At 40.2% G+C, this 25,602-nt stretch overlaps 1 protein-coding gene and 1 long non-coding RNA gene across 4 annotated transcripts; one reads left to right on the top strand and one right to left on the bottom strand.

Moving 5' to 3' along the window:
- Window positions 1-740: 740 nt before the first annotated feature.
- LOC137211902 (uncharacterized) lies at window positions 741-7,345 on the bottom strand. 3 transcript variants are annotated; one of them, XR_010937274.1, is made up of 4 exons: window positions 7,255-7,345; window positions 6,740-6,887; window positions 5,514-5,633; window positions 741-4,855 (listed from the first exon to the last, which is right to left on the bottom strand). It is a non-coding gene; the product is annotated as an uncharacterized lncRNA (long non-coding RNA). The 3 variants fall into 3 exon arrangements; XR_010937273.1 differs by lacking the exon at window positions 7,255-7,345 and adding an exon at window positions 5,990-6,050 and having other exon boundaries at window positions 6,740-7,177; XR_010937272.1 differs by lacking the exon at window positions 7,255-7,345 and having other exon boundaries at window positions 6,740-7,167.
- SRSF1 (serine and arginine rich splicing factor 1) lies at window positions 6,526-25,481 on the top strand. Its single transcript, XM_067714635.1, has 5 exons — window positions 6,526-6,863; window positions 7,281-7,465; window positions 7,832-8,004; window positions 8,204-21,447; window positions 24,759-25,481. Exons 1-4 carry the CDS (start codon window positions 6,670-6,672, stop codon window positions 8,396-8,398), a joined length of 747 nt encoding a protein of 248 aa, XP_067570736.1. The 5' UTR covers window positions 6,526-6,669; the 3' UTR covers window positions 8,399-21,447; window positions 24,759-25,481.
- The last annotated feature ends 121 nt before the right edge of the window (window positions 25,482-25,602 follow it).

The following is a 25,602-nucleotide window of genomic DNA, read 5'->3' as shown; positions in this document are numbered from 1 at the left end:
CAGACAAGGAAGGATCCCATGGGCATGGGTCTAGACTGTAGACTACACAGGTATCCACATCTAGTAGTCCTCTGGGGCGACTGGTGGTACTAGCAGCAGCCTGAAAGCTGCTGGGCTCCCAGAACTGTGGAACACAATCTGCAAATTTTGGAAATTTACCTACAAATTCCACAGTGAGTGGACATTAACAGATACTTAGAACAGAACCTGTATGGACTCTGCATATGACATTGCGTCAATGCAAGAACAATTACAGAAACCTGCACTCTTAAGACGAGCAATTTTGAGTCAACGAGACGACAAAAAAATGCAACCGGTTGGAACAGAGCAGCACCTTCCCTTCTGGGCTGGGCAGGCTGGCAGGTTACCTTAGCATTACACTGTAGTAATGGGTGCTGAAGCATGTGTAAGCAAAGTATCACTTGAAGAAGTGTACTACTTATGTTTACAACTATTAACAATATATTACCCATCAAAAACACCTACTAGAGAAAGAACATGACAAAACTGAACTTATAAATTAGGTTTAGGCAAAAATTACAAAAGCAGGTTTTTCCCTCTTGGCCAGAGGTTGGCGAACTTTTTCTGTAAAGGGCCAGATATTTTAGGCTTGTGGGCCATGTATTCTATGTTGCAACTACTCAACTCCGCAAGCAAATTTAGAAAAGTAATTCTGAGAGTTTTCAGCTAATCTAACTTTTAAAACAGTAAAGGGTGAAAAAACAGTCATACTCTCAAAATTTCAAATAAAAAAATTTTTATTGAAATTATTTCTAACATACTTGACAGACACATTAACATATAATACCATTACTACTACTAATAATAATAGCTAACACTTATATAGGGCTCATAGTATAAGATAAAATTGCCAAAAAAGATAGCATTGTTAGCAAATAAAGGATATCTGCCATATTTTTATTATAATTCTTTAAACAGCCATTTACTCCAATTAAGAAATGTACAATATGATTTGGTGTTTTAATTTTTAAGAGAAAGAACTTAAATTAAGCAAGAAGAGGGAGAGAGGGAGTAATAATATCAATAGGAAGAGGGAGACATGGAAGAAGTATATCTCTTTGTAATAGATCATTTTGAGAGCTGTTTTCTGGCAAAATCATGTTATTGTTATCCGTAATAGGACAGTAAAGATGGGCAGAATTAGCCAAAAACAAAACAAGAAGAATCAAAGAATGAGGGAGGCCAGTCCTAAAATAAGATTACCAAGACTATATTATTAGATGATTTACTTGGGCTTGAAAAGTGGCTATCATTATTACACTGTGAAATGAAAAACAATCCTTGTACCCATTGTGTCTATCCACTGACAGAAACATGATACAGTTTCCATAGAAACAACATTCTGCTCATCTAAAGTCCCATTATTTTCAAAGAGCAGTCAGGAAATAGTCAATAATATTCATTTTAACAGAAAATGTACTCGTAATAAAGGGAATTACAGCAAAAATCTGTCCTCAACCTAGTTTACTAGGGAAGATGAGACAAATATAAATGAAATAAAAAGATATACCATTAATATTTCTTCCTTTCTCAGAGAATACTAATCACTAAACAGGTGGAACAAGGGAATAGAGAACTATGCAAGTGAACTCTTTCTGGAAGTAACTGCTATTCACGGCGGAATTAAGTACTCCTAATTTTTGTGTCTCTTCACCTAGTAAAGCTAACAGTTATCCCCATAAATGACAGTAAGGATTGATACACAAATACTGAAAACAGAATTTCCAGATTAGGGAAGGCATATTTCAGTGCAAATTACTCTAGAACACCTCCAAGCCTTAATAACACCTTTAGAGGAATGGTACTGGAGAGTGATTTTGCTGATTGTGGAGATATTTTTTTCCCCAGTCATTTAAAAATTTTTTTATTGAGTTATAATTTATATACCATACAATTCACTTGCTTTACTTGTACAATTCAATGGTTTTTGGTATATTTACAGATTTGTGTAACCATCACCACAGGTAGATTTTAAGTGTTAGGAAAATAACTGAAAAACTGAGTCTTGTGATTTCAACCCTTACGGTAACTAACTCTTTGAATTTCCTTTTTTCCCGAAGTAATTATTTCCAGGGTACAGTATAGTGCTTACACTAGTTTATACTTACAGGATTGAATCGAAAGCATTTAAAGTTTCTTTTTGCGGAAGTAACTTTACATACACAGCAAAAGTATTGAAATAGGCAGCTTCTAAGAATTAAACTGGTAAAATCCATACTTAATGAATTGTGAGAGCAATCCATAAAACTGTCCGTGACTGTGTAACTGAGGAGTTTAGAAACACTCTAAAGCCCTAATTAAGATGAGGAGGTAATCTCAGGAGGCAAAACGAAGCGGCTGTAATCTGGTCAGCAAAGATCTAATTAATTGTATAGTACACTGTTCAGAGAAAATTTTGCATGAAGATTAGCCTACAGACAGAGAATTGCCAATCTTTACCCAGCACTATTCGGGGAACAGAGATGCAAAGTCCAGAGGGTATGAATCTTCCTGTCTTTGAAGAGGTACACTCTGCTGTGGGGCAGAGATCATTTATCAGGTTTCACCAGGATCTGAATGAGACATCTCTCAAAGCGATTCACCTCATTTTGTTTTGATTCCTTATTTACTAAGAAACTGTCTGATTTGCTTTCCAGACCTGACAAAAAGTTTTCTTGGTGTGTACAATTTGAACATCACGGTTATCAAAAATGAATCTGTTTCACCCCCCAACAAATGAACAAATGGTTTGGTTTATTCGCTTTCTTGTTTTTCACTCTTGTGTACTAAAACATGCCAATCTACTCTGGGACACTGATAGTATAAGATCATACCCTTAAATGTAATAATTTCCAAGCTAATGTCACCCAAGGAGACCTTGATAAACAGCCATCCAGACTTTTCTTGCTACACCTTGACCTTGTCATAGTGAAATAGACCAGGACCCTATGGTCCTTGCCCCCCCCCGCACCCATGTCCTTAGCCTGCCTTTTAAAAAAAATATTTATTTATTTATTTATTGGCTGCGTTGGGTCTTCATTGCTGTGCGCGGGCTTTCTCTACTTGCGGTGAGCGGGGCTACTCTTCATTGCAGTGCACAGGTTTCTCATTGCGGTGGCTTCTCCTGCTGCAGAGCACAGGCTATAGGTGCGCGGACTTCAGTAGTTGTGGCACGTGGGCTCAGTAGTTGTGGGTCACGGGCTCTAGAGTACAGGCTCAGTAGTTGTCACGCACGGACTTAGTTGCTCTGCGGCATGTGGGACCTTCCCGGACCTGGGCTCAAACCTGTGTCCCCTGCAGGGGCAGGCAGATTCTTAACCACTGCACCACCAAGGAAGTTCCAGCCTGCCTTTTGTCTGTGGAAAAACTTTAGCCAAAGGATAAGTTTAATCAGAGAAGTGAGAAAATGCAGAAACAAAGAAAACAGAGGAGACCAAATAATAGTTTAGTCATTAAGCATAGTCAAGGACCTTTAGTTCCTCCTTAAGGGCTATAGACAATATTCTGAGCCACATCCTGTGAGCTGTCTTATAGACACTGAAGCCCCCACCAGGTGGAAGAAGTTAACTACATGATGACCAGGCTGTAGCCATGACATAAGCTTCCACAATTCCGAAAACTGGCCTCAAAGAAATGGAAACAAACCGAACCTGGAACCGAAGATTAACTGTACCTAAAACAATCAAGATGACACTGGTAAGACCACTGATGACCAATTTCAAGATGACTGTCAGAGCTGACTGTATTATTTCTGCATGTGGCCCCCTCCCTCTGTCTATAAAAGCTCTTGCCCCAATTGTCGGGGGCGGAGGGGTGGGGGGAGTCGGCCTTTTGGACAGGCATCTACCCTCCCCCACAGTCACTGGCATCCAAAATAAAGCGAACATTCCTTTCCACCAACCTGGCCTTTATTGGTTTCTGAGCAGTGAGCAGCCGAACCCCACTTTCGGTTACAAGAGACCCCAGAACCTACAATTTGGTTACACTCAAACACGGTAAAATAGGCCAAGAGAGAAACAAGAATGTCCTATTCACTCTCTATTAAATTTTACCCTGTATTCTTCTGAACTGAACAGAATCAGAAATGACTGCATTAAATTGGACAAGAATAAATCAAAGCAAATTCATGGTTTTCTTATTTTTCTGGAATGAAAATGCCTTGAAATCAAAAGCACCTATGTTTAAATCACTTCAGTTATTACTGACTTAACATTAATCAACCAAAGATGAATCTGAATAATCATAAATGGATGGATAAAATTAGATAGAAAATGTGCTCAGTAAATAAATATTGAATGTAAGAACCAATACATGATGTGCCTGGAATTCTTTAAAAACTCTCATCTCTTCTGCTGCTAACCAAGTAGGATAGTGCTAGAAATGAATAAATCTGTTGAAATAGTGTCCCTTTTGGTCAGCTTCTCACTGAAAAATTATCAGGGTCTTCTCTTTTTTTTTCTTTTGGCCGCACTGCGCATGTGGGATTCCCTGACCAGGGATGGAATGATGGAACCCATGCTCCCTGCAGTGGAAGGAAGAAGTCCTAACCACTGGACCTCCAGGAAATTCCCAGGGTCTTCTCTCTTTAAATTGAAAGTTCAGTTTAAAAATATGTTATTGAAGGATGAGCTAAAGCAGTGGTCCCCAACCTTTTTGGCACCAGGGACCAGTTTCGTGGGAGACAATTTTTCCGCGGATGGGGGGTCGGGTGGGAAGGTTCAGGCGGTAATGCGAGCAATGGGGAGCGGTGAAGCGGCAGATGAAGCTTTGCTCACTCGCCTGCCGTTCATCTCCTGCTGTGCGGCCTGGTCACGAACAGTATCGGTCCTCGGCGCAGGGGTTGGGGACTCCTGAGCTAAAGGACAGACAAAAAAGTACATGCACATATACTCATAATTTTGGAAACCACCGAAGAGATTTCAAGGACTACCAAAGATCCTCTATGGATCTGTTGAGGAGCAAATTAAATTTGTATTTGGGGATTACTAGAAACATTTGTAAAATACATTCAGTCAACTTTCAGAACTGAAAACATGCGCTTCTGCTAAACGATCTATTTTTTTAAATTTCAAAGGCACTTTGGATTTTGAACATACTGTGTTCCTTTCTTTACTGTGACTTCCGGGATGGCCACAGGCAAATTTGCAGTCCATCTCTAGGAGTTCACCAAATTATTACTGCAGGCATTTTGTGTACTAATCTTATCAATGCCTTCATTTTAATCCTCCTCCCTTATTTTCCCCGTGATTTCTCCATCCAGTTTTAGTAATGTTTTATGGTATCTCTGTAAACTGCCTCACATCCCTGGGGAGAGGGAGTTGCAAATAAATACATAATATGAAAAAAATTATCCTCACACTTAGAGTGCAGATCTGTTTTAGCATATTGATAACTGCAGGGTTGTTGTTGTTTTTCTTAATTTGAATTCATCACTAATATTTAAAAACCCCAGCATTTCATATAAAAATCTAGATTTCAGATGTCACTGAGGAAAAAATGTAAAAAGTTCTTACCTCCCTGGACCAGCATGCTACCAGGATCAGTCCTGAGCAGCAACTGTGGTCTCCAGTGGTCCCAGTAGTACTCACACATTCATTGTGCTCATTCATATTACTTGAGAAGCCTGGTAATGACTTCAAAAAAAGGAAGGAAATTCAGGATTCTGCAATACACAGAGGCAGGAGCGCTTTTTCTCGTTCTTTGAAAGCAGCTGGAGAAATAACAGGCACAGTTCATTCTGCAACCTTCACTGGACCTTTCCGCTGCGTTGGGCCTAGCGATAGGCTGTTGAAGAGAGAAGCAGAGGTCTGGGTCCTGGGTGGCAGGTACCACCAATGACTGGTCAGAGCACGAATCACCGCCACTAGCACAAGGAGTGTTTAACTGAGCTATATACAAAGCTCGGTTCCGAACCGAAGGTGGAACGGTACTTTAGTGTAGTCTATTTACTAGGGAATCTAAGCTGGGTTCCCCTCCATGAGACACTTACGTAAGCAGCCCACGGCCAGTTCGCAGGAGACGGAGCGGAAAGACAAAGTCACGGCTTGGCTCTGCATTGAATCACAGACAACGCAACTGCTGAACTAGGCGCACTCTCCTAGGACGCCCCCGTTTCCGGAGCAACCGCCCGGTCCCGCCCCCTTAGACTCCGCCCCCGTGAGTCTTTCCCGCCAAAGGCCGTTAACACCGCAGAGCATGGTGGGACAAAGCTCTCGGCTAGGTTTCACCAAATCCTTTCAGGGCGCCGTTGCTTTAAGAGACCCATTCCTGGGGAAACTGATTATTCTTTAGGACTCGACAGAGGTTAATAACCCCTTTTATGAGGGGTCTGTATTTAATATTTACCACTCAGCCGGTCACTTCATTCGCGAACCTCTCCACAAAATCGGAAACGCGGGAACTTTTTTTCCCTTCGCGCGGAGGGTGACGTCGCGCGTGCGCCAGCGTGCCTTTCGCAGCACCCGTTACGCTTCTGCGCGTGCGTAGTGAGATCGAATAGCTGCTTCCTCCCGCTTCTCTTCCTCCCTCCCCCCATATCCGTGCGCCGAGCTGATAAAGGCGCCATTTTGGAGGGGCCGCGGGAGACGTGGTGTAGCTGTGGGCTCGCTCTGCTGTTCGCTAGGCTTGGTGGGAAGACCTGTTCTCGAGTCCGCGCCTTTCGTCGCCGCCATGTCGGGAGGTGGTGTGATTCGTGGGCCGGCAGGGAACAACGACTGCCGCATCTACGTGGGGAACTTACCTCCAGACATCCGAACCAAGGACATTGAGGACGTGTTCTACAAATACGGTGCTATCCGCGACATCGATCTGAAGAACCGCCGCGGAGGACCGCCCTTCGCCTTCGTTGAGTTCGAGGACCCGCGGTGAGGCGGTCAGGGTCTTGCTGCCTTGAGGAAATAGGTTGGAGTAGTTGGGGAAGGCTCCAAGGCCTTCGCATGGAGAATGGGGAGGTGGGCTCTGAGGTTGGGAGCAAGACGAATCGCCCATGCAGGAGTGGAGTGAGGAGCCGAGTCGTCGTGGCTTCTCTTGTGGCTGGGCCCTCCGGACGTCCCCAGAGCCGACTTGCAGGCTCGGAGCGGGAAACTGAGGCGCCGAGGGCTGCCGTAGTGGTCGGCAGCCTGGCGTGCTTCTGGGTGGGGGAGGGGCCATTCCTATTATGCAGCGCATGTGGGCTCTTCCACCCCAGGTGCGCATGTGCGGGGGGCCGCTAGCTCTCCGACCGAGTTAGCCGCCCCTCCCGGTCCTTTTCCTTACCCCTTTGCTCTTCTGTGATCACGCAGGGATGCGGAAGACGCGGTGTATGGTCGCGACGGCTACGATTATGATGGATACCGTCTGCGGGTGGAGTTTCCTCGAAGCGGCCGTGGTACAGGCCGAGGCGGCGGCGGGGGTGGAGGTGGCGGGGCTCCCCGAGGCCGCTATGGTCCCCCGTCCAGGCGCTCTGAAAACAGAGTGGTTGTCTCTGGTGAGTTGACCGTTCCGTGCGAGTTGATGAAAGGGGGCAGAAACCATTTTAAAGTTTTCCTTGCATGACCAGTTTGACAAATGCAAGTTTTCATGCCAGGTCTTAAATTACTTTAGTCCTGTGGGTGAATTTAGTAAACAGGGATTGCTGTATTTGAGATTTGCCAAATTAGGTTGCAGTACCTAGAATATGAAGATCCTTACTTTGCAAATAATTTTGGGCTCTTGATTCCAGAATCTTAACAGCTCCTTAACCTAGGATGTTAAAAATAATCGTTAATTTTAAAGTAATCTTTGTTCTAATGTAAATTTTAAGTTTAATGTGAACTTTAGGATAATTGGTATTGAAAAAAAATAACTTTTTCAGGACTGCCTCCAAGTGGAAGCTGGCAGGATTTGAAGGATCACATGCGTGAAGCAGGTGATGTATGTTATGCTGATGTTTACCGAGATGGCACTGGTGTCGTGGAGTTTGTACGGAAAGAAGATATGACCTATGCAGTTCGAAAACTGGATAACACTAAGTTTAGATCTCATGAGGTAGGTTATACACTTATTCTTTTCTTTGGCCAGAATTGGATACAGTGGTCTTAACAGTGGAATTTGAAGGTAAGATTCAGGCAAGGGTGTCCGAGTAAACCCAGTAAAGTGCCTCTGGTTTAAGTTACATTGAATTCAGCATGCCTGAAGACAGGTGAAAGCTTAGATCTTTCAATCGAAAGTTCTGTCTATTCAATAGGGAGAAACTGCCTACATCCGGGTTAAAGTTGATGGGCCCAGAAGTCCAAGTTATGGAAGATCTCGATCTCGAAGCCGTAGTCGTAGCAGAAGCCGTAGCAGAAGCAACAGCAGGAGTCGCAGTTATTCCCCAAGGAGAAGCAGAGGATCACCACGCTATTCTCCCCGTCATAGCAGATCTCGCTCTCGTACATAAGATGATTGGTGACACTTTTTGTAGAACCCATGTTGTATACAGTTTTCCTTTATTCAGTACAATCTTTTCATTTTTTAATTCAAACTGTTTTGTTCAGAATGGGCTAAAGTGTTGAATTGCATTCTTGTGTAATATCCCCTTGCTCCTAACATCTACATTCCCCTCATGTCTGATAAATTGTATTTTAAGTGATGTCATAGACAGGATTGTTTAAATTTAGTTAACTCTCCATGCTCTTCAGACTGTGATATTATGTAAATGTCTATTCTGCTCTGGTTTGTGTGAACTGGGTTGTTGGGGGTGTTTGTGGTTATCTTACCTGGGGAAGTTCTTATGTTTATCTTGCTTTTCATGTGTCTTTCTGTAGACATATCTGAAGAGATGGATTAAGAATGCTTTGGATTAAGGATTGTGGAGCACATTTCAATCATTTTAGGATTGTCAAAAGGAGGATTGAGGAGGATCAGATCAATAATGGAGGCAATGGTATGACTCCAAGTGCTATTGTCACAGATGAAATTGGCAGTATTGACCTTATACTAAAAGGCAAGGGTTTAAAATGATTGTACATCTACCTTAAAACACTTGCAAACATCTTATGCAGTGACCTTTAGCTACAATTGCTTTGCTCTTTAAACCTTGGCAATTGTGGCAAAATTACGTTGCCCATTTTGTAACAATTTATTTTGCTCCCTACCCTTTTTTGTTTTAATAGGGACTAATGTGGGAAGAACTGGCTAATTTGTCACAATGCTTAGTTACAACTGTTAATGTGTGACCTGCTGTTGGTGTACATGTGGGTACAGGGTGTCTTTAATTCCAACCGGATAGAGTATAATATCAATACTGCTAAATCTGCATGTCCTCTGTGTGACTGATATAGCGTTGCTACTTCATTTTTTTTAAGACAAAATGAAAGCAAAATATAGAGTTCCAACGTATTGGTGTAGATAATCTAGTTGGGAATACTTTTAAGTCTCACCTTCCCCTTTAAACTAATATTCATAATTGACTCATATGTTTAAAACACTTTAATTTACAAATTAAATTACAGATGGGAGCATTAGATTTAGTTTAGACTTAGGTGGGTAGCAATACCAGTAAACTCAACTACATGACTTTTTGCAACCACAAAACCTGTAATACGCTGTACAGTAACAAGTGTTGGCATTATCAGTTGAACTGTAAATATAAAATGCTTCTTCCAGTTAGTCTCTATGATGATTAAGTTTCTAAAATTTATCTGAACACCATTCAGAAACTTGTTTTGGGGAATTTGATAGTTATTGATGTACATCTGTTAAACTGATGACAGACATAACTCATCATTCCCCAGAAACCTTTTTTGATTACAGTATCTAACATTTTGCCTCCTCTTTTTTGGTTTTGCTGGTTATAAAGGTTTGGATTGGAGAGGGCTCACTGGATCCCAATCCTTGGAGCTGGATCATTGGATTCAAATCATAATGTGGATAGGATAGGGAGGATGAATTACAAGGATTCATGGAGCGGGATCAGATTACCAGGAACATAGGAGTGGATTCCTGCCCCAACCAAACCGCATTCGTGTGGATTTTTTTTTTTTTTTTTATTCAACTTAATTGGCTATTCCAAAGATTTTTTTTTTTCCTATTTTTGACGATTGGAGCCCTTAAGATGCACGATGGAATTGTGTTTTGCATTTTTTGGTAAAAGGAGCAAAGCGAGGACCTGGAGATATACGCTGGAGCAATCTCCTTGGAAGGATTCAGCACGAGTAGATGGTAAACATTTAAAGGGGAAAGGGGGGGTTTGTTTAAAATAGTAAAACAGTAAGTCACTTCTAAATTTAAAGAAAACAAAATTGGAGTTGAAGACTAAGTAGGTTTCCAATTGGCTATTGCCGTTTTTCTTTGAAAAAATAAACATTTTTTTAAAAAAACTATGCATGGTTGTCCTTTTTCCTCTTGTAAGAATTTTTCCTGGTTGACTAGTCTCAGTTAATACTTTAAATTGATAAGATTCCGATTCTTGTGTTTATGTGTTAGTAAATTAAAGGTTCTTGAAAGGACTTTTCTAATAAATGCTATTAGCTATCTGTTAATTGTTGTGAAAAGTCTTCAGGGGAAGATAAAAAATGAGAATAAGGCAATTGTGTATGTAATATGGTAAGTGAGGCGGTGATCTAGTCTCTGAAGGATAAGTTTCAGAGCTTTGATTTAAAAATGATGAAAAGCTTATAGATGCTGCTTATTTTGGGTGATCATCTAGACAGCATAGGGTTTTGTGCAAAATTGGGTGAGGACTAGTAAATTAATGGTGTTATTAGCCTTTGAGTTTCTCAATAAAACTAAACTCATCTAAAAAATTGGTAAGTTTTAAATTCAGCACAGATTAGGATTCTTAAAGTAAATTACATTTTCTGTTCAAAGTGTGAATAGCACACTAGAAGATTAACTGCTTATTTGAGTAAATCATTGCTAATAAAAAGCTGGGCATTCTTTAGAATTTTGCCTTGGAAGTCTTCTCAACCATAAAGTTATTCTGTATCCAGAACATACCAAAGCAGTGATTACATCTTGTAGTCTACTGGTTTTTGTATCTTTACCTGATAGCCCCTTGGTGCTAAGTTTTCAATTTAGAGTTGGGGAGGGGTTTTTACTTAGAATTCCTAATCTTCTGATTTCCTGATAGCTAGTCACAACCATCAAACCATTCTTTTTCTACACCCAAAAGGTAGCTAAGTCGTAACATTTCCCTTGGGTGTTAATTACCCTTGGAAGCAGAATTTAAGATTGCTATTCAGTTGACGTAATTTCAAACCTAGGAAACACTAGAAATCTTGGTAGTAGAGAAAATGGGCCCAAAGGGATTTGCATAAGGTCACCCAACCAGTACATTTAAGTGAACCTTATGGAATGTCAGGAGGAAGAGGAGGGATTTTGGAATGTCAGGAGGAAGTTCAAAATTAGGATTCCATTTTAAGTATTTAAGCAAAACACTTGGTATAGATTCATTAAGGGAGTAACTCTAGTTATGTGAGAATTCAAAACAACTGTTCAAGAGCAGACAGGCACGTAAAACAAGTTCTGTTTCATCTGTAGAATATACAATTGGTATTTTTTAATGACTAATTTTGGAAAGATTAACATGAGCTAGACTTAAGCAAGCCTGGGTTCATTTGTGTTCATTGAATATTTTGGAAACAGAACCAAAATGAAAATTGCCATCGCTCAAAGTTGGCAAAGTTAAGTTGCCATCACTTAAATTGCATTTAAGCTACGCTGAAAGATGTGCTCTACTACAGGTAGTTCCAACCCCTGACTGAAGTGAGGTAGAAAATATTACTTCCCTAGTATATAGGCTGTTTAAGATTAGAGAGGACGTAACTGTTTGAAAGGTAGAAGGATGCAGGTTTTCCAGTTCAGTAAGACCAGACAGCTAAATGCTGTAAGGGGAGAGGCAGACTTGCTGTTTTTCAGTCTTAGGAAATGGACCTTAAATCTCTACCTAGATTAGCAGCTGTTAGAAGAAAGTCACACCCTTTTGGAACTAAAAAAGCTGTCTTGGATTTTCCCCTTTTCTCCCTATTTATGTCCCCTTAGATATTGTAGGGAGCCTATAATTAGTTTATTATTTTCTAACCAAGGAAAAACTTAAGTCTCTAAGAAGCAATTATTTTTCATAACGTCAGATTGAGTAACCCACCTTGCTGTTCAGCCCACATCCTTCTGGAAACAAAAGGTAAGAAACCCATTTTCTGATTCCTAATTGTTTGGGATCTGAATTTTATTAATTTAAAAAAGAAACTCTTTGGAAAATGGACAGATTTCCCTCATTTAAAATGTTTTTTCCCCTAAATTTTATAGTTTAATAATATATTCCATTATTCGTGTATCCACGCATAGTGCTTAAGTTCCATATGATTCTAGAATTTTAACTTTCTCAGTTTTGTCTTTGAAATATATTTGCTCATTAGGGCTGGTGTTCTTTTTTCAAGTTTCTGTGAAGATGAATTTCTTGTGTGCGTTTTTGCTTACTTTGTACATGAAGTTGTGATGAAATTGCAAACAAAATAAGTTATATGTCTGTTATTTACCATAAATAGTATTAAAAGGAAAGAAACTCCATTAGACTGAAGTTCTGTTATAACCATCCTTTGGTTTAGCTTATTTCTGTCATGGTATGAAGAATGCAAAGGCAGAAAACAGGTTCACAATCTCTTATCCCAAAACTCCAAAAACAAAGTTTTTTGTTGTGGAGCAAATTGAATATAAAATGTGACCAAAATCGATGCCTTTGTTTTGCACTTAACTGTGACTGAATTGTCTTCCTGCAGAAATATTGATGTGTCAGTTGCCATAGGTTTTGCTGAGAGTGTTATGTGATAAAGGGTCTATATATGATATATGGTATATATATGCATTTTATAAAGTGCAAAAAGCTCTGAATTTCAAATACATCTGCCCCAGAGAGTTCCGGGTAAGGGATTGTAGAACTGTTACAGGATACACAGAGCGAAAGCTTCTGTGTAGTTTTGAGCATGTGAATGAAAACAAACCGGTTACTGTGGATCCTTTATTGATTGAGCTGTAAGTTCCCCGTCTTTTTAGACTGAAGCAGCCACAAGAAAAGGTATGACTCACATTTCTTTATGTTCTGTTGCTATGGTGGACTCTCATCAGTTGTACTCCATTGAAGGAAATATCCTGCCATCCCATCCTATATGGTGGAATACTCTATTTGGGGGTAATTTTTTCTGGTACTTTTTTTTTTTTTTACAGGAACATTGATCAATATGACCCTATAGGAAAAGGTGGGATTGGCATGAAGTAAAGAGATTATAAGGAAACATCTGTTCATTGTGTCTCTCGTGATTGTCTATTGAATAAATAGTAATCCTGGCAAAAACTTTTGCTTTAAATATAGATCCAAGAAGTTAACGGTATACTTCAACCAGCTTATTCTTGTGGTTGAGAACTTGGGGGGTAGGGGGCGGTGCTTCTTGCTAACTTTGAAAGCTATACCCGACAACCTTGAATGTGGTTGTGATTTTGTAGGGATGGAAGGAGAGAAGGATTTTTTTTTTATTACAAAAGTCGCTTGGTGCTTCTGTAGTCTCTGTCAAATACTAGTTAATTTAGGCAGAAGTAACCTCATAATAAACATTTCAAAATAGATGCCTCACTGGGTTATGGGAGAGAAAAATCAAGCATACCTTTGCATAAGGACGTTCCCGGTTAGGTAGGTATGCAAAACACAAATGAAACAGAACAAACATTTAGAGTTAAGTAGATCCTGGGTGTTTCATCTTCATCTCTTAGAAAAAGTTCTAACATTCAACCATCAGGTTAAAGTATCTTTAACTCCTTTTACAATTATTAATAGAATTACCAATGTGAAGATAGTAGAAACTGAGAGCTTTTCTAGAATGCCTTATTCATCCTCACCAAGTATACTTTGAACAAACATTAATTTTGTAGGGATGCCAAATGCCTAATGAGTTGTTTGGGTTTTTGTAGGGTTTTTTTACAATGGTCTATTCCACTCCCAATTTGAGTAAACGCTAGGGAAATTTACTTAGCCACTAGAGGGAGCTATGATACAAAATCAACCAGGAAATACCCTAGGGTAAAGAATCCATACAGCAAGGTGGAAACTATATTAATCCTCTATATCAGCTCCAAAGTTAGGGTTTTTTGGTCTAAGTTTTTTTCCTGAAACTTTACCTTTGCCTCCCCATCTGTTGGGCAGAATTCTTTCCCTTTTCATTTAGGTTTTGAATAGTACTTGATGAGTAAATCTGTAAATCAGAAAACTAACTGGGTTCTGGGACTTAGGAGAAAATGCAAAAGATGTGAATCTGCTTGTTTTTCTGCCTACCTTGTATATCTCCAGGTATGGAATAGTAAGGCCAGAGTGTAAGAATTGGGTACAGGAGTAGATGTGTGTGTGCCTCCCCCCACAAATCTAGCCCAAAAATTGGTCATATAATGTAAAAATGAAGTATGCTTTCAGAAGCCTTTATCATTTGTTTTTATGGTGTGAAACACTTTGGGGAGTGAAATTAATCTTTATTTCTTGGCATTACTGAGACTTCCAATGATTGTTAGTGTGCCTTAAAACCCTGTTTATTCGTCAGGTTGGTTAGCCGTATTTTTCTGTTCTGCAGGCCTTGTTTCAGTAGGCAGAGTATCTTGTGATCAGAAAGTCAGTACAGACTTCTCTTGACATGTTTATTTAATGCCATTTTATTTTAAGAAAGCCAAAATTATTAGGAACTAACACTTCAGCATTTGTCATTCCCACCACCCCCCCTTCAACTTTACATTGCAAAAATGTAAAGGACACAGGCTTCCTGTTTATTGTCACTAAGAATATTGTATTAAAGTGTTTTAGGCCCACTTGATCCAATTTAGTCAACACCAATATGGGAGCACTTGCCTTAAAACACAAATGTTAGGAACTTGTCTACTTTGAAGAATAAGACACTAAAAGAGGACAAATAAAGGTATTTTAGAAGAGAAAATACAATCAGGTTTACAAAGTGGAGATTACTTTGCTAAACTCACATTTTATGTAGCAAATGAGGCTACAGAAGGTAGTTGCGGACTAGCAGCCTTGCTGCAAATTGGATTGAGAGAACTAAAAGTGCACTAGATTATGCCTTTCCTTAATTCTAAAAATCTTAGCTCTGATATCTTCCTGATTTAACTTGTGAAGAGAGACCATAAATCCTAAATTGCTCAAATGAAAATCTAGAATTCTCTTTATAAAATAAAAAGACTAAACTTGGAGATTGTTTTAAGTGCCAGATGGCATGGCAGAATTGTACCCTGAAGTGCTGGGTATTAGGAGAGCGTTTGTAAGTTTGGGATAAGCTTTCAGGTGGTTTATTTAGGTTTAATCCTTTGGAATGGACTGCTACATCAGTTGAACAAAAGACAACCTACCGCCTTTAACTAGGACTTGGAAGTCCTGGACTGAATCTGAGGCCATTGGTAACCTGGCCCCTGGCCTACCTTTTAGTCTGATCTCTAGCCTTCCCCCTGATATACTCTATAACCCAGGACTTGGCATTGTCCAGCATTTCTTGTATTTGGTCCTCCTGTTTCTTCCTTCTGCAGTGCCGTCCATCTCTTCATTCGGAGTCAGCCCTCTGCAACGTACCTTGAATAATCTCGAGTCACCTCTCTGAAAACTAACGTCTGTCATACTGTGTTGGCACAGACTTTGTGTATGTCTAGTATAGCATTTATCACCTACCTTGCTTGCTCTATCCACTTATCTACCTCATCTTACTTGATTCATGAGTTTTTACTTTCTAAGGAACCAAGACAGTGTCTGGCACATGATAGTCCCTGAATAAGCACTATTGGTCCTTCATCATTGTTCCTGAAGAGTATTGTTCTACTGTATCTTAAAACTTAAGCCAATCTGCCTTTATCAGTGAGTTGTTTATATATATATATCTCCTTTCCAACAGGTCATAACCTCATCCCCTTTCCTCCCAGGTACATAGCACAATGCTGTGCACCGAGGAGGCACTCAGTTCAATTGCATTTGAAGAGAAACCTAGAAATTCACATTACTTTACTTCCCTTTCTGAGTATCTTGAATAAGTAACCAGTTAATAGAGTCCCAGTTTCTTGTTTCCAAGTTGGAAATAAATCCTTATTCAGTTGATACTTATAGAAAAAGCTAAGTAACATTAAGACATTTTCCATCCTTTTACCTCCTGGTATGTTTCTAACAATTTTTGGAGACTTTTTCTTAACTTGAATTACAAAATAAGAGTGACGTCCACAGCATAAGACTAGGAATGTAAAATGTTGGTTAGCAGTACAGCAAGCACACTACAAAAAAAATCTTAAATGACTCATTTGTCCTCTAAAACTAGGTAGTAAACATGCAGCAATGTGAGAGTCAAGTGCTGCGACTTAATATCACCAGTTATTAGCCACAGTACCATTGTATCTATGACTTGAGCTAGATAGAGATTCTGTTTACTTACCAGATAGAGTTATTCAAAATGCTGTTTGGATTTGTGTCCCATCTTCATTTGCCATACTGGCATCCTTGTCTGTGCACCCAAATTCATTACTAAAGTAATGAAAAACTAGTTAACTGGTTTTGACGACCCGTCTCCATCCTGGCCATCAAATCTGATCTTCCTAAAACTGTCACTCCCTAGTATGAAACAATGGGTTATAGTCTACAATTTAGCACCATTTGCAATCACATCTTCCCCTGCTCTAGCTGATCTGGTAAATATTTTACTGACCATGCTTGTTTTTACTTCTGTATTTTATGTTTTCAGACTTTTCTCCTTCCCTCTTATTAGCACTCACCCTGCAGCTTCAAATCCTTATCACTATCAAGTTAAATTTAATTTCTGAAACTATAAAAAGCAAGCTTCTAAACCCGTATAATAGCTCTCTTCTCTGTGATGCATTAAGTCTCCTCCCAATCTTATCTTATTACTGTTGAAATTTTTGTTAATTTTTTCTACCCAGTGGAATTTTTGTCGTGTTTGTATTTCCCAGTGAGCCAAATGTTTACTTGCCAGATAGGGTTCTTCAAAATGCTATTTGGATTTGTCTCCCACCTCCATTTGGCCAAGTTTAATAAACGTTGATTGACAAGAGAAAGAACTTAGTACTCCTTAAAAGCAAAGTGCTATAGAAACCTATTTTACGAACTGTTGGTTAACTGGGTAGATAATTGGAGAAAGTAATAATCCTAACATTGCATCAAATAATTCCTCAGATATGAAGCTAGGAAATGCAAATTACTGTTGACCCTTAATGCCAGGGTCAGGGGTGACCCTCCACGCAGTGTAAGATTTCCAGATAACTACAGTCAACCCTCTGTATGTGCAGTTACGCATCTGTAGATTCAAACAACCGCGGGTTGTGTAGTATTGTAACATGTACTGAAAAAAACACGTATAAGTGGACCTGTGCAGTTCAAGCCTGTGTTCAAGGGTCAACTGTAACTTAAATGCGAGCCTAAGCCAAGTATAATTGGAAAAGTAAATGTTGCCCCCAAAATCATTCTTGCAAAGTCAAAAAGAAAGTTGTTCTGTTGCAAAAGTTGTTACTTTTCAGTACAGATCTCAAGAATTGATGCCATTGTCTCCTAAAAGAGCAGAGGAGTTCGCTCTCTTGCTGCTTTCTCCTGGGTCTCCTTTTTCCATCTTTCTTGCTTAAGCGTGATTCTTAAAGAAGCCTTAAATTCTCTCTGAATTTAGTGGTCCTGTATCAGTGAGAACTTCTACAGATTTCTCGTTGGGATTGAATTATTTTGGTTCTTTTTTATTAGTAATCTATAGAGGCATTCACGTACAGAGTGAAAAAACTGGATAGTATTTCCTTGGTTTGGGAATCTTAACATTACTCCAGGACCCTGACCCTGGTCTTTAGGCTGATAGAGGATCAGCTAGCATAAGCAGTTCTCTCAAAGCCAAGAGACTCAGCAAACATTTAGCAGACACCCACAAGTCTTACAAGCACCCACATTCCTTGTGCCATTAAATATTCTTCCACCCCTTCATGATCAGCTAAAGACAAAAGCATTCTTGGACTAACTGCACTGTATTTTTCCTTTGCTTTTCTTCAGCATACTTAGTGTCACATAATGCATACACTTGCATGTTGCCATTAAGTTGTCTGGTTGTCTCATGTATGTTTTATTTCCCCCAGCTACATGGTAAACTCTTAGCGAAGACTATGTTAATAACTTTTTGACACTTTTTCCAAGATAGTATGTTAGTACATACACACCTTAATAAATATTTATGGATAAATAAGTATGTTCATGAAATCCTTGGCAGGTGGACTGCATAGCTTAGATCTGATATGCAGTGTGGTCCTCCAATCAGATTGGGCTTATTTCCAAAGTAGTGACTTAAAGGGTTCATGCCCTTTCTACCTTCTTAATGGAAAATTTGGAGGGAAAAATGCAAGGACATAGGACAAATACTTCATCATTCGTAATGGAAGTAGTTGTTTTATGAAGTGCTTTGACTCCTTTTAATTCTCAAATGTTATTAGCCTTATTTTGGGGTTTGAGGAAATAGGCTCAGAGATGTTAAAGTGACAGGCCCAGAAATTGAATCTATGTTTTCTAGCGACAAATTCCTGTTTATTTTATTACTACATTGCTTTTTTTTTTTTTTAAAGGACAGCGTTTTTCCAGTGGGGAGGTTGTTGGGGGGGAAGGTAAGTCTTTGACCCAAATGATCACCACCTGTAATGTCCACCTGATGCCACCAGGGTGTCCCATGGTGCTGTCTTTGATCCATGTTCTTATCCGAGTTGATGGGGGCTGTTTCAAAGCTGGTGTTAATCTTGTCAGAGTGGCCGTGGCCCAGAGCCCAGCAGCAAGAAAGTGGGTCTTTCCAGTGTGCAGTGCACAGCTAGCATCAGAGAAGCTTTTGACCCCCTCTGGTCAGGTTGGCCCCACAGAAGGATAGCAGGTCAGACAGCGGCCAGAGCCTGGTCAGTCACTCTTACTAGGCAGCAGCCCCACAGACAGTAGCATAAAAAAGGTTCTGAGAATGGGTAAATGTTTATAAACATGCATTTGTTTTGTTAGCTGAGTATACACTTACACAAATTTGTATTAGCAAAATAGATCCAATACACAAAACTGGACTGAATTACTTTACCAGTTTTAAAAGCCAATGCATGGTCACTTCCCACTTTCCAGTTTGCAGTAACAGTCTGTATTATACTTAGCCCTGAGCATACAGCCTCTTAAGCATTAGTTTTGATATTCAGCAACCTTAGATGACAATCTTCAGTATCAAAGCTATCACGTGAGAACCAATGAGGTGCAGTCTCATTTAGTATTAGAGCAAGTAGCCCCTTTAAAATTTTCCTTCCCAGTGATCTTATAAGCACTTTGTATAAACGTCTAACTGTTCTATAATTATTTCTTTCCAAGTTTTGATTTTTCTACTGGAGGAGATTCTTAAAAAGTATTCCAGTAACTGACTGGTACAGCTCCTGGCGTTTAATAGATGCTTGATAAATATTTGTTTACCGAAATAGGATAATAGTTATGGCATAGTCCTACTCATGAGCCATTTTTCTAAGAGAATCCACATTAGGAGGTCTTTGTTTTGTCTTCAAATTGATTAGAATCCATTATGAACTAGGAAGTTAGTCCCTGGGGTGTCCCAGCTGGCCTTTCAAAACCTTGAGTATGTCATTCTGGGTTGGAATTAGCACAGACTGAATTTGGTCTGTATGTGCTGATTCTCTTTAGGTATCATCCGTGCAATATCTCTAGGACCAGGTGTTTACCAGGGCTCTTAGAGCCACCAGGAGAGACTAAATTAAACTTTACTGATTGGAGCTCTTGGACTTGGGGGTGCCCTTTTCCCTCTCCCCTCCCTGTTTCCCTGGGTAAGTTTCCATCCCAAAATTCCTGCAGTTTTAAGGTCACTGTGGAACAAATCCCAAACCTACCTCTAGTAGTCAAGGTTTCCTTTCAGTTTTTGCAGCTATTCTCTGGGGAGAGGGCTAAACACAGATTGTAGTACCAACATGGATCCTTCCATATGCTTTGTTTAAGTGATCAGAATAACTGATCTTTAGCGAAATGAACTTTTGTATAGGACATATATGGGGGATTCCTACAGCTTCATGAGTTTTGCTAAAGGTACTATTTAGGTCCTGGACAAATTACTTTAGGAATAAAAGTCAATTCTGATGCAAACAAAAAAAATCCTCTTGTCCCTGAGAAACATAACTAAGTATAACTAATTAATAAACTAGTTATTTATTTAATAAATTGGTCTGAAGATATTCTTCCATATGTGAAGAATAAGCATATTATGCCTTGCCCATCTAAAGTGGAAATCACTAAAAGGCAGAGAGTGTTTGTATCGCAACCCCTAGGATTCCTGTTTCTGGGATTGCCTCGTACCTGATACTCAGGGAGCATTTTCACCGGCTTGAATTGAGTACTCGCCATCTGCTCTCTGAGCATTCGCTGCTGAATGAAAGGGGAGAGAAGGTGAAATGAGAGGTTGGGTGGGGGGCAAGGAAGCTGGAAAAATAAGAGGAAGCAGCTGGGAGCTGGGGAGTTGGGGGGGACGTAAGGTCAGTAAAACAGAAAGCTAGCAGAGGACAGTGTCAGGCCTTGGAGGTAAAGGGCTAATTCTGTCATCTAGTTGAGTAGAGCCATGTGTACTTTGTTAAAGAGACTAAAATTACTTCAGAGAAAAATCTAGATTCTCTGAATCTGACCCGTCTTCCCTGTGTACCATAGTAAATTGTTCATCAAGTCAAAATCTAGGAATTGTGGTCCTCTTTCTTCAGGTCTAGCAAAGAGCTTACTGCCACTGCTCAGGCAACCAAGGGTGAAATGCTTCAAGTAGTATTTGTGGATAGCTGGTAAGCTTGATGTTTTATTCCCCAGCTTAAGGAGTAAATGCTGAGTACAGCTGTTGTCCCTGTGTAGAGCTTTAACAACCAGCTTGCCAGGTTCCCTGCACCTGCTTACATGCCTGGATCAGATAACTGACTGGAGAACTTTAGGCAGCTTCTAGTTCAGAGACTTTTGAGTCAAGAAACATCCTTAAAGAAGCAGATCTCTCTCCTGGAGCCTTAGCCAGATCTTATGCTGTTCTGGCCTTGTGTTGCCATCTCTTGGCATTGCTGCCTAGAATGGAGCAGCCTACGTAAAGCTTAGTCTAACTAGTCTTGTGATGTCACATCAGTGTCTTAGGTCACCACTGTTCATGTCCCTCACCCAAGGAACATACTGCATAGGTTCCTCAACACTTGTTTCATTATTTCCTGTTTCCTTCACTACCAGGAATGGAGGGATCCTCAGTCAAAGATCATATTGACCCAATGAGGCTTTTTTTTTATCTAGGCCAATGAAAGGGAGAGGAAGGAGCACCAAATCAGAAAGAGGGAGCCATAAGATCTGCATGTATTAATATGGTAACTCTTTGGAGACTTCTGAGAAACAGAATCCCATATGAACTCTGGACTATCCTCAAGTCTGATAATGAAGAAGAAATTGAAGAGATGTTTCTGTTGGGAGTTTGGGTAAAGAGTATTCACTTGATATATGTATGTTTTTGCCCTGCCCCACTCTTCACAAGAACATTTGGACAGGCATTAACAAGTACTAATTTTTATTTTTTAATTTTTTTTGCAAATGAATCATTTTTCTGGTAACGCAGTTGGCTACCAGCACAATGCTGTTTAGTGTCATTACATCCCTCTTTTAACCAGTGGAATATATTTGGGGTGGAGGCTATAACCACTGAAAAGAGCTTTTCCTTTGTACCAAAATAACTGCTTATGTAGGGATTTAATTTATGTTTTTGACTTATTAGCATGATGTAACTGAACTAAGCTTTTTTTGCGGTACACAGGCCTCTCACTGTTGTGGCCTCTCCCGTTGTGGAGCACAGGCTCCGGACACGCAGGCTCAGCAGCCATGGCTAACAGGCCCAGCCGCTCCACGGCATGTGGGATCTTCCCAGCCCGGGGCACAAACCCGTGTCCCCTGCATCGGCAGGCGGACTCTCAACCACCGCGCCACCAGGGAAGTCCTGAATTAAGCTTTGTAGTTGTTGGTTAAGGCCCACGAAGTTTGCGTGACCTGTTAAGTGGCAACTTTTTTTCAAGCTCAGCCATTACCCTGGACTTGGGGCATCTGAGGGCAGGGAGGAACAGGTGTCCAAAGGAGAAATGTTGGTGCCTGAGAGTATGTTTTCCAGTTGTATTGAATTTCTTACTTGGTGTATTTTTGACCTATCTTAGTTTCTTTCCTTCTTGTGTCCTATGCTGTTTTGCTTGCTATTTGTTGGATGTCCTCTGACAGCCATTCAGGAGTTGTAAAACGGAAGGTATTTCTACTCAAATGCTTTGTGGAAGAAACTGATAGGTTAAGCATTGATTTCTGGCAGCTTCTTTCAAAAAGAGTTAAGGTGATAAATGTGTTTCCATTGGCTTTGGATATGTTTTGGGCGTCTTGGGTATATGGCCCTTCTTACAAACAATAGAGTGTTTAAGGACCCTCAACTACCAGTTAAACTAAATGTCTACTAGGAAAATGGGTAGGTTTGTTCCCTGTCCCTTTGTTCTCTGTGACTGTTCCAGCCGTCAAGGAACTTAAATTGGTGTTTAGGAAAAAAAATTCTTCGTTGTTTCCCCTTCCTCACCTTACCAGTTAAAACAGAAATAAACTAGTGATGACACTTCAGGTGGTAGAATTGAAACACAAATCCAGCTTCTGGCCACATGGGCCACAGGCAAGTGGCTTAAGCCCTTAGTGTGGGGAGGTGGGGTGGGGAGATTACTTCTGCTTTCCTCCCAGAGAGGCTTGTTTTTGTCTCTTTTGTGTGTGTGTGTGTGTGTGTGTGTGTGTGTGTGCGTGCGCGCGCGTGTGTGTGTGTGTGTGTGTGTGTGTGTTGTTGCCTTTGGTCTGGTAGGGTGTGTGTCCCTTCTCCCCGATTACACTGAGGCTGATAATGCAGGGTAACATTTCTCTCTGGCCAATGTTTTTGGTATTTCTAAGTATTGCAGTCTTGCCTTTTACTAGTAGATCTGTTCATTGTCACTTCCAGCTTTCTTGCATGAAGAGTTTGTTCATTAACTGCCAATTTGAAGCTGCTTCTAACTAGATAGACTCTATGGACAGTTTTGGATTTGATTTGGTTTTGGTTTGTTGATTAGTCTTTCTTGGGAAGGGTAATTGACAATAGCAGAGATAGTTTCTATGCCTAGGATTCTGCATCTAATCTTAATCCTTAACGTACTCACAGGATTTTAAAATCCTTTCCAAAATGGGAAGGAAATATCCTGTTACTTTCTAATGTTTGCTAAAAGTTGTCCTTGTAAATGCTGATCTTGGTAGGTTTCTTCCTTTGTCATGTGTCCTTAGCCTTTTGGCCCTTTACCTTAGGGCTCTTCAAAGGAGAGGGGGATGGGGCAGGGGGAAAACCTGTTACTTTGAGAGAAAGTAAGAACTGGCTTAGAGCTCTTATGCAGAGTTCCTAGCCCCAGAATTAATCTAGAACCTGACTCAGTAGCACCAATAAAAACATCTACTTAGCACCTGTTATATTCCAGGAAATGTTCTAAGCTTTTTATACACATTTCTCATTTAATCCACAGTCCTGTCTCTGTGAGATAGGTATTTATTTTGTCCTCATTCTCCAGATGAGGAAACTGAGGCCCTAAAAGATTAAGTGACATGTTATACACACTGGGGCAGGGGAGATGGGAAAGAAGAACCTGAACAGGGTGGGGAGGGAATCTGAATTTTATTTGGGTGGATGTAGGCACATATATTTTTTGGCTTAGACACCAGACATTTCAGTTATACATCATAACTGGAGGCAACACCATTGATTCATTCACTGAAAGTTGTTTACAATAATCAATATGAATTTATTGTCTTCAGACATTGCTAGTGTTTTGATTGGACCCCAGTATAGTCTGTGGAAGCAGGCTTGAGGAGGGGTTCATTTTGTTTGTGGTTAAGGATTTTTTCTGTCCTAAGAATGGAATCTTTGACCTTCCTAATTTCATTATATTCCTCAAAACAGTTGGAGCTGATTGTTTTTGAGTACTCATTCCAAACTTTTGGATATTTTCTCTGGAAAATATCCTAAGATTTAAAATTTCATCTGAATTTAAAAGATTGTTAATTTTTATTTTTAATGGGAAAGAAAATTCGGAGCAATCAGGAATTCTGGTTTCATCTCATGGATAGAGATAAAAATTAGCCGTTTACCTCAAGAAAAGTGATACTTCTGAATCCCAGCTCTTCAGTAATGAGAACTGGCCTGTTTTTACTTGACCTCTACTTTGTGGTAGTGGGGAGACCCCTCTCCAGAGGTTGTGAGAAGGATTGCTAGAGAAAGGTTTTCTAGATCCTGGGAAAAGAAGTTCAAGAGAGTGCGGTAATATTGTCAGTAGAAAAATGGTCTTCATCAAGGACTAGTCTTATAATCCTGAAACTTCATTTTCACCACAGTTTGAAAGGCAGCAAAGTAGGAGAGGCTATACAGGGAAGGGAAGACTGAGGAGATGTATTACAGAGACCTCGAAGTGAATACGTTAAAACAGGAAAGAAGGTGCATTCATTGAATGAAAACAAAAGAATACGAAGTGTCCGAGGTCAGAGCAAAAAGGTTTTAGTTGACCTAGTTGATTCCTTAGGTTTACATCTTAGTTCTCTCCTTATCTTGTATGTATATATAAACTTAGGCTTCCTGAACCATTTTATTTCTTTCCAAAAGAGACTAATGGACATTTATAGGAGACATAGGGGCCACTGTAGCAGTTTAGCTGAGGAATGTAATCAGAAACTATTCATCATTTTCTGTCCCCTCCTGTCTTAGGCTGACTGGTTCCCTGATGTGTTACCTGCTTCTGCCACTGATCCAAACTGCAGAACTTCTCATTCGTTCCCAAGGCCTCCAGGCAGTGTCCAGTAGGGAATCAACTCTAAAAGGAACCAGACCAACGTTTGCCAGCCCCTTCATTCTGGTGACTGAGGGAAGGAAAGTGTGGGAAGGGGGTATATATGTGTAGTCGATGGAAAGGAAACACAGACTGTCAAATTACTATACCTCTTCAGTTTCTTTTACCAATAGAATTCTTCAACCATATTATTTTTTATTGTGTATGTATGGGGGAAGTTGGAGATGGTGACCTTGATTAGAATGTGATTTAAGAGGAATAAATGGAGGGAATGAGATAAGAGACAGTCGGTTATGAAAGAGGTTGAAGCCTTGAAATAATGTGACCATCTGTGGAATTTTTTAAAGCCAGAGTTTACAAAAATATCACTGATAGAGGCTGCCTCCTCATTTCCCGCCACAGGAGACTTCTTGGACTGGAGGCACTTGTTTAATAACAGCTTGTCTTTGATAGAAAATGTTCAGGGCATCATCGTACAAAGTTCCAGTAGCAGTGACGCCTACACGGAAGACTTGGAACTGCAAACAGAGGCTGGGGTCACCTCAGTGACAACTGGCGCTGTCCAACCAGAAGTTCGATTCTTGTTTTGGGGGGTGAGGAAGTAGACTGTACTAAAGCACTAAAACAATTTTTTGTCTGTACTTTCTCTTTAATTAAAAAAAAATATTTTTGTTGGCGGGAGAGGGGGGTGTTCGATAGAATTTCACATCATATCTGGAGTTAAGAAGAGGATGGGGAAGCTCAGCCCTTCACCCAAGAATA

The sequence above is a fragment of the Pseudorca crassidens genome, chromosome 19 (assembly GCF_039906515.1).
Source record: "Pseudorca crassidens isolate mPseCra1 chromosome 19, mPseCra1.hap1, whole genome shotgun sequence".
Classification (NCBI taxonomy): Eukaryota; Metazoa; Chordata; class Mammalia; order Artiodactyla; family Delphinidae; genus Pseudorca; species Pseudorca crassidens.
Note: the sequence above shows the minus strand (reverse complement) of the source record. Positions and strands in the feature narration are given on the sequence as shown.